Genomic DNA, 13274 nt, shown 5'->3' on the forward strand with positions numbered 1-13274 from the left:
ATTCAGCACAAACTGAGCATAAAATTGCAGCCTTTAAATTCACACTTACAGTTTTCATGGGTTCTTGATGTTAGTGCAGGATTTTTTTAGCAGACTGTGTTTTGTGTTTTTCAAAAGATACTTATCTCTCTCAGACAAATTGTCCCAACAGGAACAGTAGCCCTTGAGCCTGTCTGGCTGGGCAGGAAATATATGCAAACAGAGAGAGGCTTCTAGCGGCTCCATGGGATGGTCAGGATAAGAAATGGAGGGGGTTCTGTTCTTTGGGGCTGCTGGACTGCCTCCCACTTTCTGCTACCTTCATTAGACTGCTGAATATCTTAGATGCTTATTACACATATTCAGAAGTGAGTTTTCAGTAGTTTATAATTCAGTTAACCAAGTGATTTTTTCACAATTGGTTGCGGATGTTAAACCTCATTGTCATTGAGCATTATTTACATGCCAAGTTCAACCATCCTTAATACCTGCACAGAACAAAGTGCAGCAATCTTCACACTTGTAAAAGTGCATACTTCCAACTCACTGACTCAACCAGTTGAATAGATTTGGCCCATATTTTATTTACCAACCCCCCTCCCCACCCCCCAAAATCCACACACCAAACCAAATGACCCTTCTGTTAAGATCAGCCATAGAATATTTCAGCCCAGACAGTGAATATTTTTTCAAATTATGAATGTGTGAGTATGGGGCTTATAAGTGAAACCTTAACTATTGTATAGCAGTTGATGCCAAGCAAATGCTATAATTGTGTCTTCAGAACAAAAATTTAACACATTGTAGTACAGACAGTCAATTTCACTTGTCTTTCAGAGTTCATCATTTAAAAGGTTCTTTTCTCCATTTTTCTGCCCATGCATGTCTTTCTGCACTCTATTTTTACCTTCTTCCCATTAAGTTCACAGCTATGGCTGCTTAGATTCGAACTTAAACATTAATATTTTACATTACCAAAATAATCCATAAGAAAATGTTAGATAAATTAATTTTGTGCATGGTTGCTGTTCTGTATGTTAAATATAATAGGGCTTGATTCTCATACCAAGACTTCAACCTAAACCTTAACTTAAGGTAGTAGATGGTATCTCCCTAAGGAAAGAATAAGTCGTCTTAATTACACATACGTATCCTTTTTGTGCAGATACTTAAGAAGCCACGGCTAACAGAAAGTACATTTTTATTAAAAGAGAAAAAGAATGAACATCATAAATTAAATGGCTGAGTTGTTAGGACAAAGGCAGAACCCATTATTTGGAGACGGGTCTCACTGTTTTTGACAGTCGTGTTCCTTGATACCTAAGAATGATCTGTCAGTGAACCTGGAAAAATGGCTCAAGATTTAATAGACTGAGCGTGACCAATACCTGCCTAGTTATATTGGGTTGTTTGCAGCACAGGCGGCTCCCAGTCGGCAGCACAGCAGGGCTAAGCAAAGCAGGCTGCCTGCCTGCCAGCCCGATGCTGCTCCCAGAAGGGGCCAATGCACCTCAGGCCCCTTGGAGGTGTGGGGGTGTCAAGGTTCCTCCCCCACTCTGAACTCTAGGGTACAGATGTGGGGACCTGCATGAAAACCTCCTAAGGTTACTTTCACCAGCTTAGGTTAAAACTTCCCCATGGTACAAATTAATTTTATCCTTTGTCCCTAGATCTCCACTGCCACCATCAAACTCTAACTGGGTTTACCGGGAAACGTAGTTTGGACACGTCTTTCCCCCCCAAATCCTCCCAACCCTTGCACCCCACTTCCTGGGGAAGGTTTGGTAAAAATCCTCACCAATTTGCATAGGTGACCACAGACCCAAACCCTTGGATCTGAGAACAATGAAAAAGCATTCAGTTTTCTTACAAGAAGACTTTTAATAGAAGTAAAGAAATCCCCTCTGTAAAATCAGGATGGTAGATACCTTACAGGGTAATTAGATTCAAAACATAGAGAATCCCTCTAGGCAAAACCTTAAGTTACAAAAAAAGATACACAGACAGGAATAGTCATTCTATTCAGCACAGTTCTTTTCTCAGCCATTTAAAGAAATCATAATCTAACACATACCTAGCTAGATTACTTACTAAAGTTCTAAGACTCCATTCATGGTCTATCCCCAGCAAAAGCAGCATACAGACAGACACAGACCCTTTGTTTCTCTCCCTCCTCCCAGCTTTTGAAAGTATCTTGTCTCCTCATTGGTCATTTTGGTCAAGTGCCAGCGAGGTTACCTTTAGTTTCTTAACCCTTTACAGGTGAGAGGATTTTTCCTCTGGCCAGGAGGGATTTTAAAGGGGTTTACCCTTTCCTTTATATTTATGACAGGGGGACACATGGCTCCGCACACTGACCCTCTTTGCAAGCACTGCCCCCACAGCTCCCATTGGCCGCAATTCCCTTTTCACAGCCAATGGGAGCTGCGGGGGCGGTGCTTGCGGGCAGGCGCAGCAGGCCCCCCCCCGCCTCCACAGGGGCATGCTGTGCTGGTCGCTTCTGGAACTGGCATGGGGTCTTAGTGGCTGCGCTGCATGGCAGGACTTTTAACAGCCAGAAATTGCAATAGACTGGGAGAGTCTCCAGGATCAACCAGTCGATCGCAATTGACCAGTTGGTGACCACTGCTCAAGAGAAAAGGAAAACTAAAACATTCAGGCCAAAATGGCTATCATGTGGGATTTTAGGAGGCTGGGTTCTTTTCTGGGAAGCGTTGACTGACAGCTTTTAACTGTCCACAGTCTCTAATCACAAGGTATACAAAGATTAGCTTAGGCAAACGTAAGTACACATGTGACAAACTGACAGTATCCTGAAGAAACCTTATGGAATGAAGGTACACTTTATCAAATTAAGATAAACTTTCTGAATTAGAGTTAATATCTTTGGGGTACATTGTATGAAAAATGCAGTTGTGTGTGTTGTGGCACTGTATGTACTTTCTCTAGTAGGGTGGGGGAATATGCTAATGAACTTCCTGGTTATCAGCCATTGTAGCCACCCCCCCGGGAGCAAATGCACATAGTTGTTCGAACTGGATTCTCCAGAGAACAAAAGGCAAATAAAAGACTTTCTTTCTGGATAAATAACCTGGGTTTGATGGACTCAGAGCCTTCTTCCTGATCCAGCACATGGACAGGACCCCTGGTCCAAAGAGGGCCCCAATCCTTAGGATAGGCTTGGAAGGACTGGGCCTGCCAGAATCCATGATAGGGTGAACTCTGACAAGCTTACTAGGATGCATGTAGGTTCTTTTATTGTTTTCTCTGTAATGTATTTTACCTTAAGAATAAAGTAGGCTTGCTTAGAACTGTGTGGTAACTTGTATATCTGTGGCAATCACTCTATCAGTCTCTGAAGAGAAAGCAAGCAGGTCTGTTTAAGCAGACTGCCTTTGTTGGGAAATACACAGTGCAAACAGGGAGCTGTGCAGCCTGGCCATATCCCGATCAGAAGGGAGTGAGATGTGAGAGGCAACAATTGGGAAGCTGGAAGCCTGTGAGTGGGTGACCTTGCTGGACCACAGAGGGGAAATTCAGGTGCTGTTGCCCTGAACTGTGACAACACGCTCACCTGTTTACTAATCCAAAACCTTTGTCTATTGATTTAAACTGCTAAAATGCTTAAAGTGTGGGGTTTCCTCTTTTTTGCCAGTGTTTCCAGCCAGACCTGGAAAAAATGGACATTGCAACTTCTTTGATTCCACCTCTCAAGGGACACCGATTTTTGCTTCCCCTGTTTTCAGATTCAACAGGCTACAGAAACACTAGGTGTCATTTAGCTATTAAAGATTTTGTTTTCACTGATCAATGTGGAATAGCATCATTAACACAGGCAAATTACCATGCTTCATTGTACTCTGTCCATGGTACATTAGAGGCCCTTTCCCTTTGGTAAAATTGGGCCTATTCTTCTGTAAGATGAGGGGCCCATTGGCAGTTCCTTGGCAAGTTAGACAGAGGAACTATTTAATGAAAGAGAGAGTAGCCTAATGAGGGGAAGAAATTGAACATGACACGTGCAGGGAAAAATACCAAAAGATTGATCTATAAATCATCAAATTATTTCACTGAAATGTTTATCAAGTTTCCCTGAGCAGACTTTGCTTGAGAGAAGGGCCTGCAATTTTGGGGGAAATGGATTAACAAGATTATTCACAGTGTGTTTTACAAAAATCAAGTTTTCCATTCCTTTCCGGTATCAAGTGGAGTGCCCCAAGGGTCAGTCCTCGGGCTGGTTTTGTTCAATATCTTCATAAAATATCTTCATCTGCAAGTTTGCAGATGACACTAAACTGGGAGGAGAGGTAGATACGCTGGAGGGTAGGGATAGGATACAGAGGGACCTAGACAAATTAGAGGATTGGGCCAAAAGAAATCTGATGAAGTTCAAAAAGGACAAGTGCAGAGTCCTGCACTTAGGACGGAAGAATCCCATGCACCGCTACAGACTAGGGACCGAATGGCTCGGCAGCAGTTCTGCAGAAAAGGACCTAGGGGTTACAGTGGACAAGAAACTGGATATGAGTCAACAGTGTGCCCTTGTTGCCAAAGAAGGCCAATGGCATTTTGGGATGTATAAGTAGGGGCATTGCCAGCAGATCGAGGGATGTGATCATTCCCCTTTATTCAACATTGGTGAGGCCTCATCTGGAGTACTGTGTCCAGTTTTGGGCTCCACACTACAAGAAGGATGTGGAAAAACTAGAAAGAGTCCAGCGGAGGGCAACAAAAATGATTAGGGGACTGGAACACATGATTTATGAGGAGAGGCTGAGGGAACTGGGATTGTTTAGTCTGTGGAAGAGAAGAATGAGGGGGGATTTGATAGCTGCTTTCAACTACCTGAAAGGGGGTTCCAAAGAGGATGGATCTAGACTGTTGTCAGTGGTAGCTGATAGAACAAGGAGTAATGGTCTCAAGTTGCAGTGGGGGAGGTTTAGGTTGGATATTAGGAAAAACTTTTTCACTAGGAGGGTGGTGAAACACTGGAATGCGTTATCTAGGGAGGTGGTGGAATCTCAATCTCCTTCCTTAGATATTTTTAAGGTCAGACTTGACAAAGCCCTGGCTGGGATGATTTAGTTGGGGATTGGTCCTGCTTTGAGCAGGGGTTTGGACTAGATGACCTCCTGAGGTCCCTTCCAACCCTGATATTCTATGATTAGATTGACATGTTATGATGAGGAAATGGACATAGCATACAGAACAGATTTCCATAACCTTAGCTTCTGAAGGTTGAATGCAATAATAATGGTAATTGCCAGACAAATTACACATTAAACTTGTTTTACTGAAGTCAGTGGAAGAAAGCAAATGAATTATGTTTCAGTCATAAATTTATTTGTCTAGAATTGAAAAACTGAGTTAAACTAGTACGTTGAGATTTCTTTAAAAAAAGGTTAAAAATTCAATAGACGACCAAACATTTTTTCTTCTAAAAATAGTGACACTTTCTACAGAGAAAATACCAGTTCCTATGCTGAGGATGTAAAATTTACTCTAAAATGTAACTTACAAAGAAGATTCAAAAATTAAACAGCAAGCTTCTTTGAAATATACTTCAAACTGCACATATGAAGGAAACAGAATAATTTAGGGTTCTGCTCATTCCACTGTAACAATTTGTAATTATTGGTGTTTAAATCTTGATAGATGTTTCACTTAAGTCTACTTTTTTATCCCTACCAAATATATAGTCTCACTTCAGTGGTCAAACAGTTCATCGTTCATAGGTCAAAGACTCCTACACCTGTTGCCAACATGAAGGAGGCTGTTAGATACCAATGTGATAGGTTCCTTAGAACTTTAACAATTACAGTAGTACAGTGATTGTAACCCCTGCTACAATCACTTGCCAAGGTGATTTATACCTTTTAAAGGGTCTGTTATTACACACAAATAGGTAAACATAAACCGAGAGTAAAGAAAATCAAGATCGAGACAGTCCCAAAAATAAAAATGGTGGAAAGACTCAATCCATGAATTCAAATACTTTAGGCTCCAATCCTGCGAACATATGGGCATGTAACTTCATGTACATTAATTCAATAGGACCATTATCTTAATAAAGTTATTTATATGTGCAAGTGTTTCCCCCTTATCTTAATTTTTACTATTTTAAAAGAATGTGCAACTTTAATGCAAGCAGAGATTGGGTCTCATCATGCACCTATTTAAGTCAATAACAAAGCTTTCACTCCTCTTGCCTGTTTCCATTAACACAAAACCTGCTATGTAGTAATTTGAGCCTGATGTTCTGAGAAAGGACTAATTTTACTTACTAACAAATCAGAGTGGAAATAAACTAAACTTTTCTGGAAAAAAGCAGAGGAAAAAAACACATTGCTGAGAAATGGAGGGTCACACTGGTCAGAAATTGCTACAGCTTCACAAACATCTGTATAATCCCAAAGCATTACTAATACAAATGTCATAGGGAAACCACTATAGTTAAACAATCATGTCTCTGTTCAGTAACTTTAAATATATAGCACAGCTAAAATGAAGAACTGTGATGCCTCCTTTTTGGCTTCAGACATATAGAACAATGTTACAGGAGTATTCATGAATGATAACAAGATTCTTCTCCAAGGCAAAGCAAACTATAAACGCTTGTCAATGTTAGATTGTAGGAAGTGCCTTAGTAGTTGTTTTGGGCTATATTACTCATACCTTGAATTACAAAAACTGTAAAAACACTTTTGCAACTTAACTTGATGGCATTTTTAAAACTCTTTGTTCCACTGGTGAACATTAAAATATCAACAGTATTCAATAACTGGCAATCTCGGATACGAAAAATGGGTTTCTGCCAGTCAGAACTGATGTATTCAGGTAAAGCTAGATCAAGAATCTTGCCTATATATACCCACAGGGTGCTTGGTTCAGACAGTTAAAACAGCCCTTGCGTTTTCAGGAAAAAATGAAATTCTAAAAGGCAGGTATCCTGTGAGAAGTGATGGGGAGGGGAAATGGTTATGTGAGGTGAGACTTAAACTCATGGTCTTCTGCCTCCTGGCCCAATGCACCTTTCCCTAGATCAAAAAGCATTTTTATATAGTAGTGAGGGGGGGAAACATCCTTGTTTTTTCTCTCATCCAGATGATCTGGTCTTCATGGCTGCTTTAAAGTGATGCACGAGGGTCAACTGTGCTGGGAAAATCTGTGCACTGCAGATGGAATTCTCAGAACGTGTAAGAAGCAAGCCTTTAGCAAGTACTACTGCCCATATGAAAATGGCGATTTTTCTGCAGCTTACATTCAGTCTGAGCCAGATACCAAGCATAGAAAACTTGAGCCAAAACAGCTAACATTTGACAAGTTATATGCAATTGAAAACAAAGGGGGTTATAGTGGAATGTTAGGCAATTTTAATATGAGGCTTGGTTCCAGCTCCTTTGCCTACTTCTTAAAACCAACAGTACAATTTATTCTTGGGAAAATTAATGTCAAACAGATTTTCAGGTATATGGTAACTTACTGTTTCTCTGACTTCTTCTTTTGACAGTGTGCCTAAATTAAAGATGAGTTACCCTCACACTGAAGGGGAAGAAAAGGTGCCAAATGATGAGCTGGAGTGCAAAATTTGTTACCATAGATTTAATATTCATAGCTGTAAACCCAAAATACTGAACTGTCTTCACAGAGTATGTGCTAGATGTCTGACTAAAATACTTCACATAGGAGACGGCTATCCTTGCATTAGTTGTCCTTTTTGCCGCCATGAGACAGAGTTGCATGAAGATGAAGTTGAAGGACTACCTAATGATACAAACGTTATGTCCAAACTCGTGTTAAAAGACAAAACAATATGGAATTCCGACTGTAAAGAAGTAGTTTTAACACCAAAGAACTTGGCTTCCTCAAGCCCTTCTCACGGATCTTCAAACTGCTTAGTAATAACAATTATGGAAGTACAGAGGGACTCTACTAGGACTCCAAGCCAAAACACTATCTCAGATTATTATGCAGACCATAGCCTTGACTCAGTATCTGTCAGTTCTCACACTCAGCTAGACCAAGATCTCTTCTCTAAGTTTTGTAATCATGTACCCAGAATACTGGTATGGCTGTTAGGATTTTTCTACTTTGGCTCACTGCCACTTGGAATCTATTTATTAGTGATGCAGAAAGTGACACTAGGAATTGTGTGTGTCAGTTTTGTTCCCTCAAGTCTAACTGTATGTCTTGTGTATGGTTTCTGTCAATGCCTCTGCCAGGGAATGTGTGACTGCTCTTCAAGAAGCTGAGAGGAACTGCGTTATCAAACTATACATTTTAATTAAACTTTGAATGATAACTACACACTTCCAATATTATGGACTATTAAGGTGATTGCAATATGATTTTAAGTCTTTCATGGTCCCATTTCTTAGCTATAACTAGCACAAAGACCTATGTTTAAACAAACAAAAGCACCACAACCATTTGTGTAAACACTAGAAAATTGGCAAGGTAATATTATTAAATAGGTGATAGCTAATATCACCTTTTCCTTGAACAATGTATAATTTCATAAACACCTCATCGTGTCAAGAATTCACAGGTGAAAGTGATAAAAATGAAATTGATGTTTTCTACATTATGCTCGTACTATTTTTTTAAAAAGAATGAAGATCAGAAATATTTTGAGTACAACTTGCTATAAAAACATATTTCAAGCATCACCTTAAATTACTTTTCCAAATTCTGTTTGGTATTTTATTGGACACTTAAATGCTCGGATGATGAGAACCAATACAGGATCTAGAATTAAAAGCAAAATAAAAGTGCAATAATTTTTTTAAATTAAGAACTCATGTACTGTTAAAATCTTGGAGAAAGCAATTTATAGTTAAACTAAATCTCAAAGGGACATAAAAACAAATCAAGTATTTTCAAAAGAGACGTTTCCAGAATCTTTTCAGAAACTACAGCTATTTCTGAAATACAATGCTCTGAATAGTGTATGTCAGAGTACGTCAGAGTAGAAATGGCTTTAAGAACGGTCTTCAAAATGTTCAATAAAAACATGCCTACTAATGTATATGGTGACTTAAAATCAAGGCATTAATTACAGGCAATTTAAAAAAAAATACAGAAATAAGTTTTTATTTTATATTAACGTTAATTCCATAGGCAAAAATGGTTGATTCATTTTTCTGAACATTTTTATTGAACCTACTTGATATTGTTACATTAAATTTTATTTTTTAAAAGGTAATTGAATTTTGTATGGTTCTAGTGTAAACCAGAATCTAAATTGCAAAATGGTAATGCAAAACGAGGGCTTTATATAAAGATTTGTACAAAATAATTATCTAGTAAATCTCCAAACTACCAATGGGTAGGACTTCTGAAGAATAATGGAATTTTGGTAGCAAGTTAAGAATAAACCTGCAGAGCTTTAAAATAGGTGTTCTTACAAATCAATGTAATAAACATTATATATAAAAAAGAATGTTTTGATGCTTTTTTTAAGTGGTAATGCACTATTTCATTTTAAAGCAATCTATAGCTATCCCAAATGTTGTTTAGTATGTCCACAGATTAAATATCACTCCTGATATATTTTTCATTGAGGCCTCAAAATCAAACATAATTTAACTTGTACTGTATGCAACTCAAAAGGAAATGTAAGGAATTATTTTTGTTTTCTCCAGAAGAGCATACAAAAAGGTGGAACTGTATGCCACAAGCCAAATCCACTCATGCGCAAAGGCTAACTAAACTGGCTTCACAGAGGGATGGCATTCTCCCTGCCAGGCTTGTGTACACCCTCAGTGATGGGGATACGTGCTGAATGACTGTTCAACCTCAGCCTGCTCCCTCCTTTCCCTTTCCCCCAAATAACCTTTTCGGTGCTATGGGAGGAGCTCCACAAAGTCTCCAACAGCCTGCCATTCTCCAACATGCAAGTGAACTGCCCCCACTCCACTGCTTTTTGGTTGTCACAAGTCTGCAAAGCTAAAGGGTGTAGGGTTTGCCAAAACATGAACTTCACTCATTTATCAAATTGTTTTTAAAAAGTAGAAATATATGGTCTTTATTACGGATACATTCAGTACTATGTACTCCTTCATTTTCTAACCATCTCTCATTCCCTGTTGGCAGTCACCCAAGACTCTGCGCTCCCATCTTCATTTTAGGATTAGATGTCTCATTTATACAATCCAACTTCTATTTCCTAGAGTGCCCCTCTCCCTAGTGCCAAAGGCAATAAAAGATGCTCTTTTCCAATGTTGCAACACAGTCCGCAAGGGCCTTTGTAAAAGTTTATAGTCTAGCCTTTCTAGAAAATAAGTGTATTGTTAATTACTACTGTTAGTAGTATTAAAAGCCCAACACAGGGCTGGATCCCTCATTGTGCTACACACTGTAAAAATGTATAGTAAGAGACAATCTCTGCCTTGAAAAACCTCCTTGTCACAGGTTGTTGCTACAACTCAGAGAACACTGATTTGATTATTCAAGTTCTGGTCTCTTGCTATCTAATCCAGCAGGGGCTGATAGTTTTGTGACCATAAGAGGCTCAGTTCTTGGGAAAGAAGGACTATATAGTACCTCATATTGCTTTGCAGTGATCCCATGAATGATTTAAGGACAGCACTGACGGGCTCCTAAGCATTTTCCTATCCCACATACAGTAGGGTCTGTGTAGTCCCAACAGACACTGCTATTCAAAAATTCCAAGGTTGTACACTCAAAGCATGTTTATCACCTACAGTGGAAGATCCACACAAGCAAACTTCAAAGATGAAAACATCCTTTTCTCCTTCCACACTCCTTATACTGGAAACTCTTGAATCTTTGTTGCCTCCACTGGCAAAACCACAGACTACAATATGGCTCGATGTGAGAAACTGTGCTACTAGTTAGGATTAAAAAGGTACCGCAGCTATAAAAATATTTAACAACTTTGATAATAGTTGTGCTTTGATCAAAATTTAAGCTTTATTTTAATTTTTTCCCAGTTTTAAATCAGTACAAGAATCAGACTCTAGAGACCATTCAATGACTTGTTTTTCTGTATATTGGATATTGTGGTTAAATTATCTGTCAAAATCTCTATTTAATAGGACGGATTATCTGATATACGATTAGAGTGTAAACAAATTACAAGTGCTTGTAACAAAGACCTAAAGAGCATAGTTCAGATTACACTGTAATCATGATTGCTGAATATGCTACCATAAACTTACTTCTGAGTGGTTATGTCATATGCCTAATTAACATTTTTATTTTTGTTTTCAAGTTTTTTTGTTTAAGAAAGCTTTGTTAAAGACTTATGTATTTTTTTTTTACTTTTTATTAGTTCCTATTAATGCTTTTCCCTTCTTTATTGCTGTAGTGCCCAGTCAGCTTTTTCAAATTTGTGTTAACAATCAAGGGTCCGAATGTATTTAAAGTTTATCTTGTGCTCTAGATTTAACAGTCTTCTGAAAATAAGAGACTTTGTCACTGAAAGTTGGTAGTGTGTACTGCACCTAAACTATTGGCTAATTTTTCTGAAAATGTTGCTTTCTCCAGCTCATACAGTAGTGTCATGTAATATGACAAAAATGCACTTTAAATAAATGCAGATTTTCTGACATTTAAGATTACAAACTGGCATCTTTTTAAGGGATGCATTTACTAAGCTCAGATACATATGAATGGGAGAAAAAGCATGGCTCAAGCATGATTTTATAACTGTATTGGTACTCTAGAGTTGTGTAAGATTGCTACAGTGGTGCTTTGATTGCGATTACCTGCCCTAAAAACTGCACTGCTTAATTTTTTAACCTAGCATTGGTAAATGATAAACCTGAAAGAGTTCAAAATAAAATGAATCTGTATTTGTTCAATTTTCTTTGGCGTTTGACATCACTTACGATGTATAATCAGGATTCCTGTACAGCCAATCAGCTTCCCTGCTGAATGTGAGAGTCTTTATTTAGAACATCTGTGTTGAGAAAACATAGGAAAATGCGGCAGTAAATCTGTAGAAACTTAAGGGCATCCAGATGAAAGCATAATAACAAACTACTTTTAATTCCCTTTTTGAAAATGATTAGATTTCAAGGTGACTGTCCCTTTTATTAAAATAATTCTTCATAGAAGACTGAGGGGGCATAGGGTTAGCTGGGCACTTTATACTGGTGCTGATGGTGCATGGCAGCAGACGGAGCTTGAGCCGCCCCAACAGGTACCACTGAGGGAAAAATTTCCAGCGATCATGATCAGGATGTGCGCACTTAGAGTGGAATGCACATGTGCAATCACTCAAAGAAGAATAAAAATTCTGAGTACTTTGCCAGGACATAATACATTTTATCTGCTCTCTTGCATATAGGGAGAATAGAAGCTGGAGCATGCCACATGATCTTCGTGGATAGGCAAAGCTATTCAGGCAGATGAGGGTGAATGGAGGATATTGAGCAGCTTATGATGAGGCTCCAGGAGTCGACAACTCTCTTGACTAAATCCTAGACGTGCTTAAAATCATCTATCAAGGATGGAGGAGGAGGCATGACAGCTTCACCAATAGATGAAGAGAAGATGTTGGCTATAGGAAAGACCTCTTCATTGGCTCCACAGGATTCCTCTTGAGGGTCACGTCTCCTGGAGGGAGCAGAAGATGTAGGTTGTCCCTCTCTGTGATGACTGGTGCTTGATGCTCTGGAAAATTGTTGATAGGTCATTCAAGAGTCCCAATATGACCAAGGAGGAGGGGCATAAGGCATAGGAAGAGGCACCCAACGGTACTCATACCAGCGAGGTGTTGGTAGCAATTTGTGGGCCATGAATAGCTGCAGTTTCACCAGAGGCTTCTGGAAAGGGGCCACTATAGGAATGAGGGGGAGAATGCTGAATTGACACATGAGATACTGAGGCAAGTTCTTAATCAAAATCCTTTCCCTCAAGCTCACTCTGGAATGATGGAGCACCTGGAGAGATCTGAGATTAAACTATCGGTACCAGGCAAACTTCAGGTGATCTCAATGCCCTTGGATTACAATAGCATATCTGCGCTAAGCAGTGGGGAATCGGGTGTCTCAGATACAGCCAGGTACCAGGGAAAATGGATCTCCTGCCGTACCGAGCCTGTAGTCTGCACCAAGGTGATCGTGGCAGAGGGCACTGATGGTACTGTAGGTCTTGGGCGCTCAGAGGAAAGCGCGGTCTCTCACGGTATCATAGGTCTTGTGCTCTCTGAGGTAAGCATGGTCAGAGCCTGAGTGGGCTTCTTCAGTACCAAGGAAGCAGAGGAAGAACTCTTCTTGCCACCTTGGTCCGTTTATAGTACCAATGATTTCTCCAGGCCCAAGGCT

General features: G+C 39.4%; 2 protein-coding genes across 10 annotated transcripts in view; one reads left to right on the forward strand and one right to left on the reverse strand.

Moving 5' to 3' along the window:
- LOC140896285 (E3 ubiquitin-protein ligase RNF182-like) overlaps positions 1–9057 on the forward strand; it is a 69275-nt gene extending 60218 nt beyond the window's left edge. For 5 of the 6 annotated variants that reach the window (XM_073307854.1, XM_073307853.1, XM_073307855.1 and 2 more), the window contains one exon: positions 7490–9057. In XM_073307854.1, the coding sequence (XP_073163955.1) occupies positions 7506–8231 (726 nt within the window). In that variant the 5' untranslated portion in view covers positions 7490–7505 and the 3' untranslated portion in view covers positions 8232–9057. Of the gene's footprint in view, positions 1–7090; positions 7176–7489 lie in introns of those variants that run through there. The other variant, XM_073307858.1, reaches the window with a different exon arrangement.
- Positions 1–13274, reverse strand: part of CEP89 (centrosomal protein 89) — a 133774-nt gene that overhangs the window by 26150 nt on the left and 94350 nt on the right. The gene's annotated exons all lie outside the window — the stretch shown is intronic.

This window comes from Lepidochelys kempii, chromosome 12 (genome assembly GCF_965140265.1).
Source record: "Lepidochelys kempii isolate rLepKem1 chromosome 12, rLepKem1.hap2, whole genome shotgun sequence".
Lineage (NCBI taxonomy): Eukaryota > Metazoa > Chordata > Testudines > Cheloniidae > Lepidochelys > Lepidochelys kempii.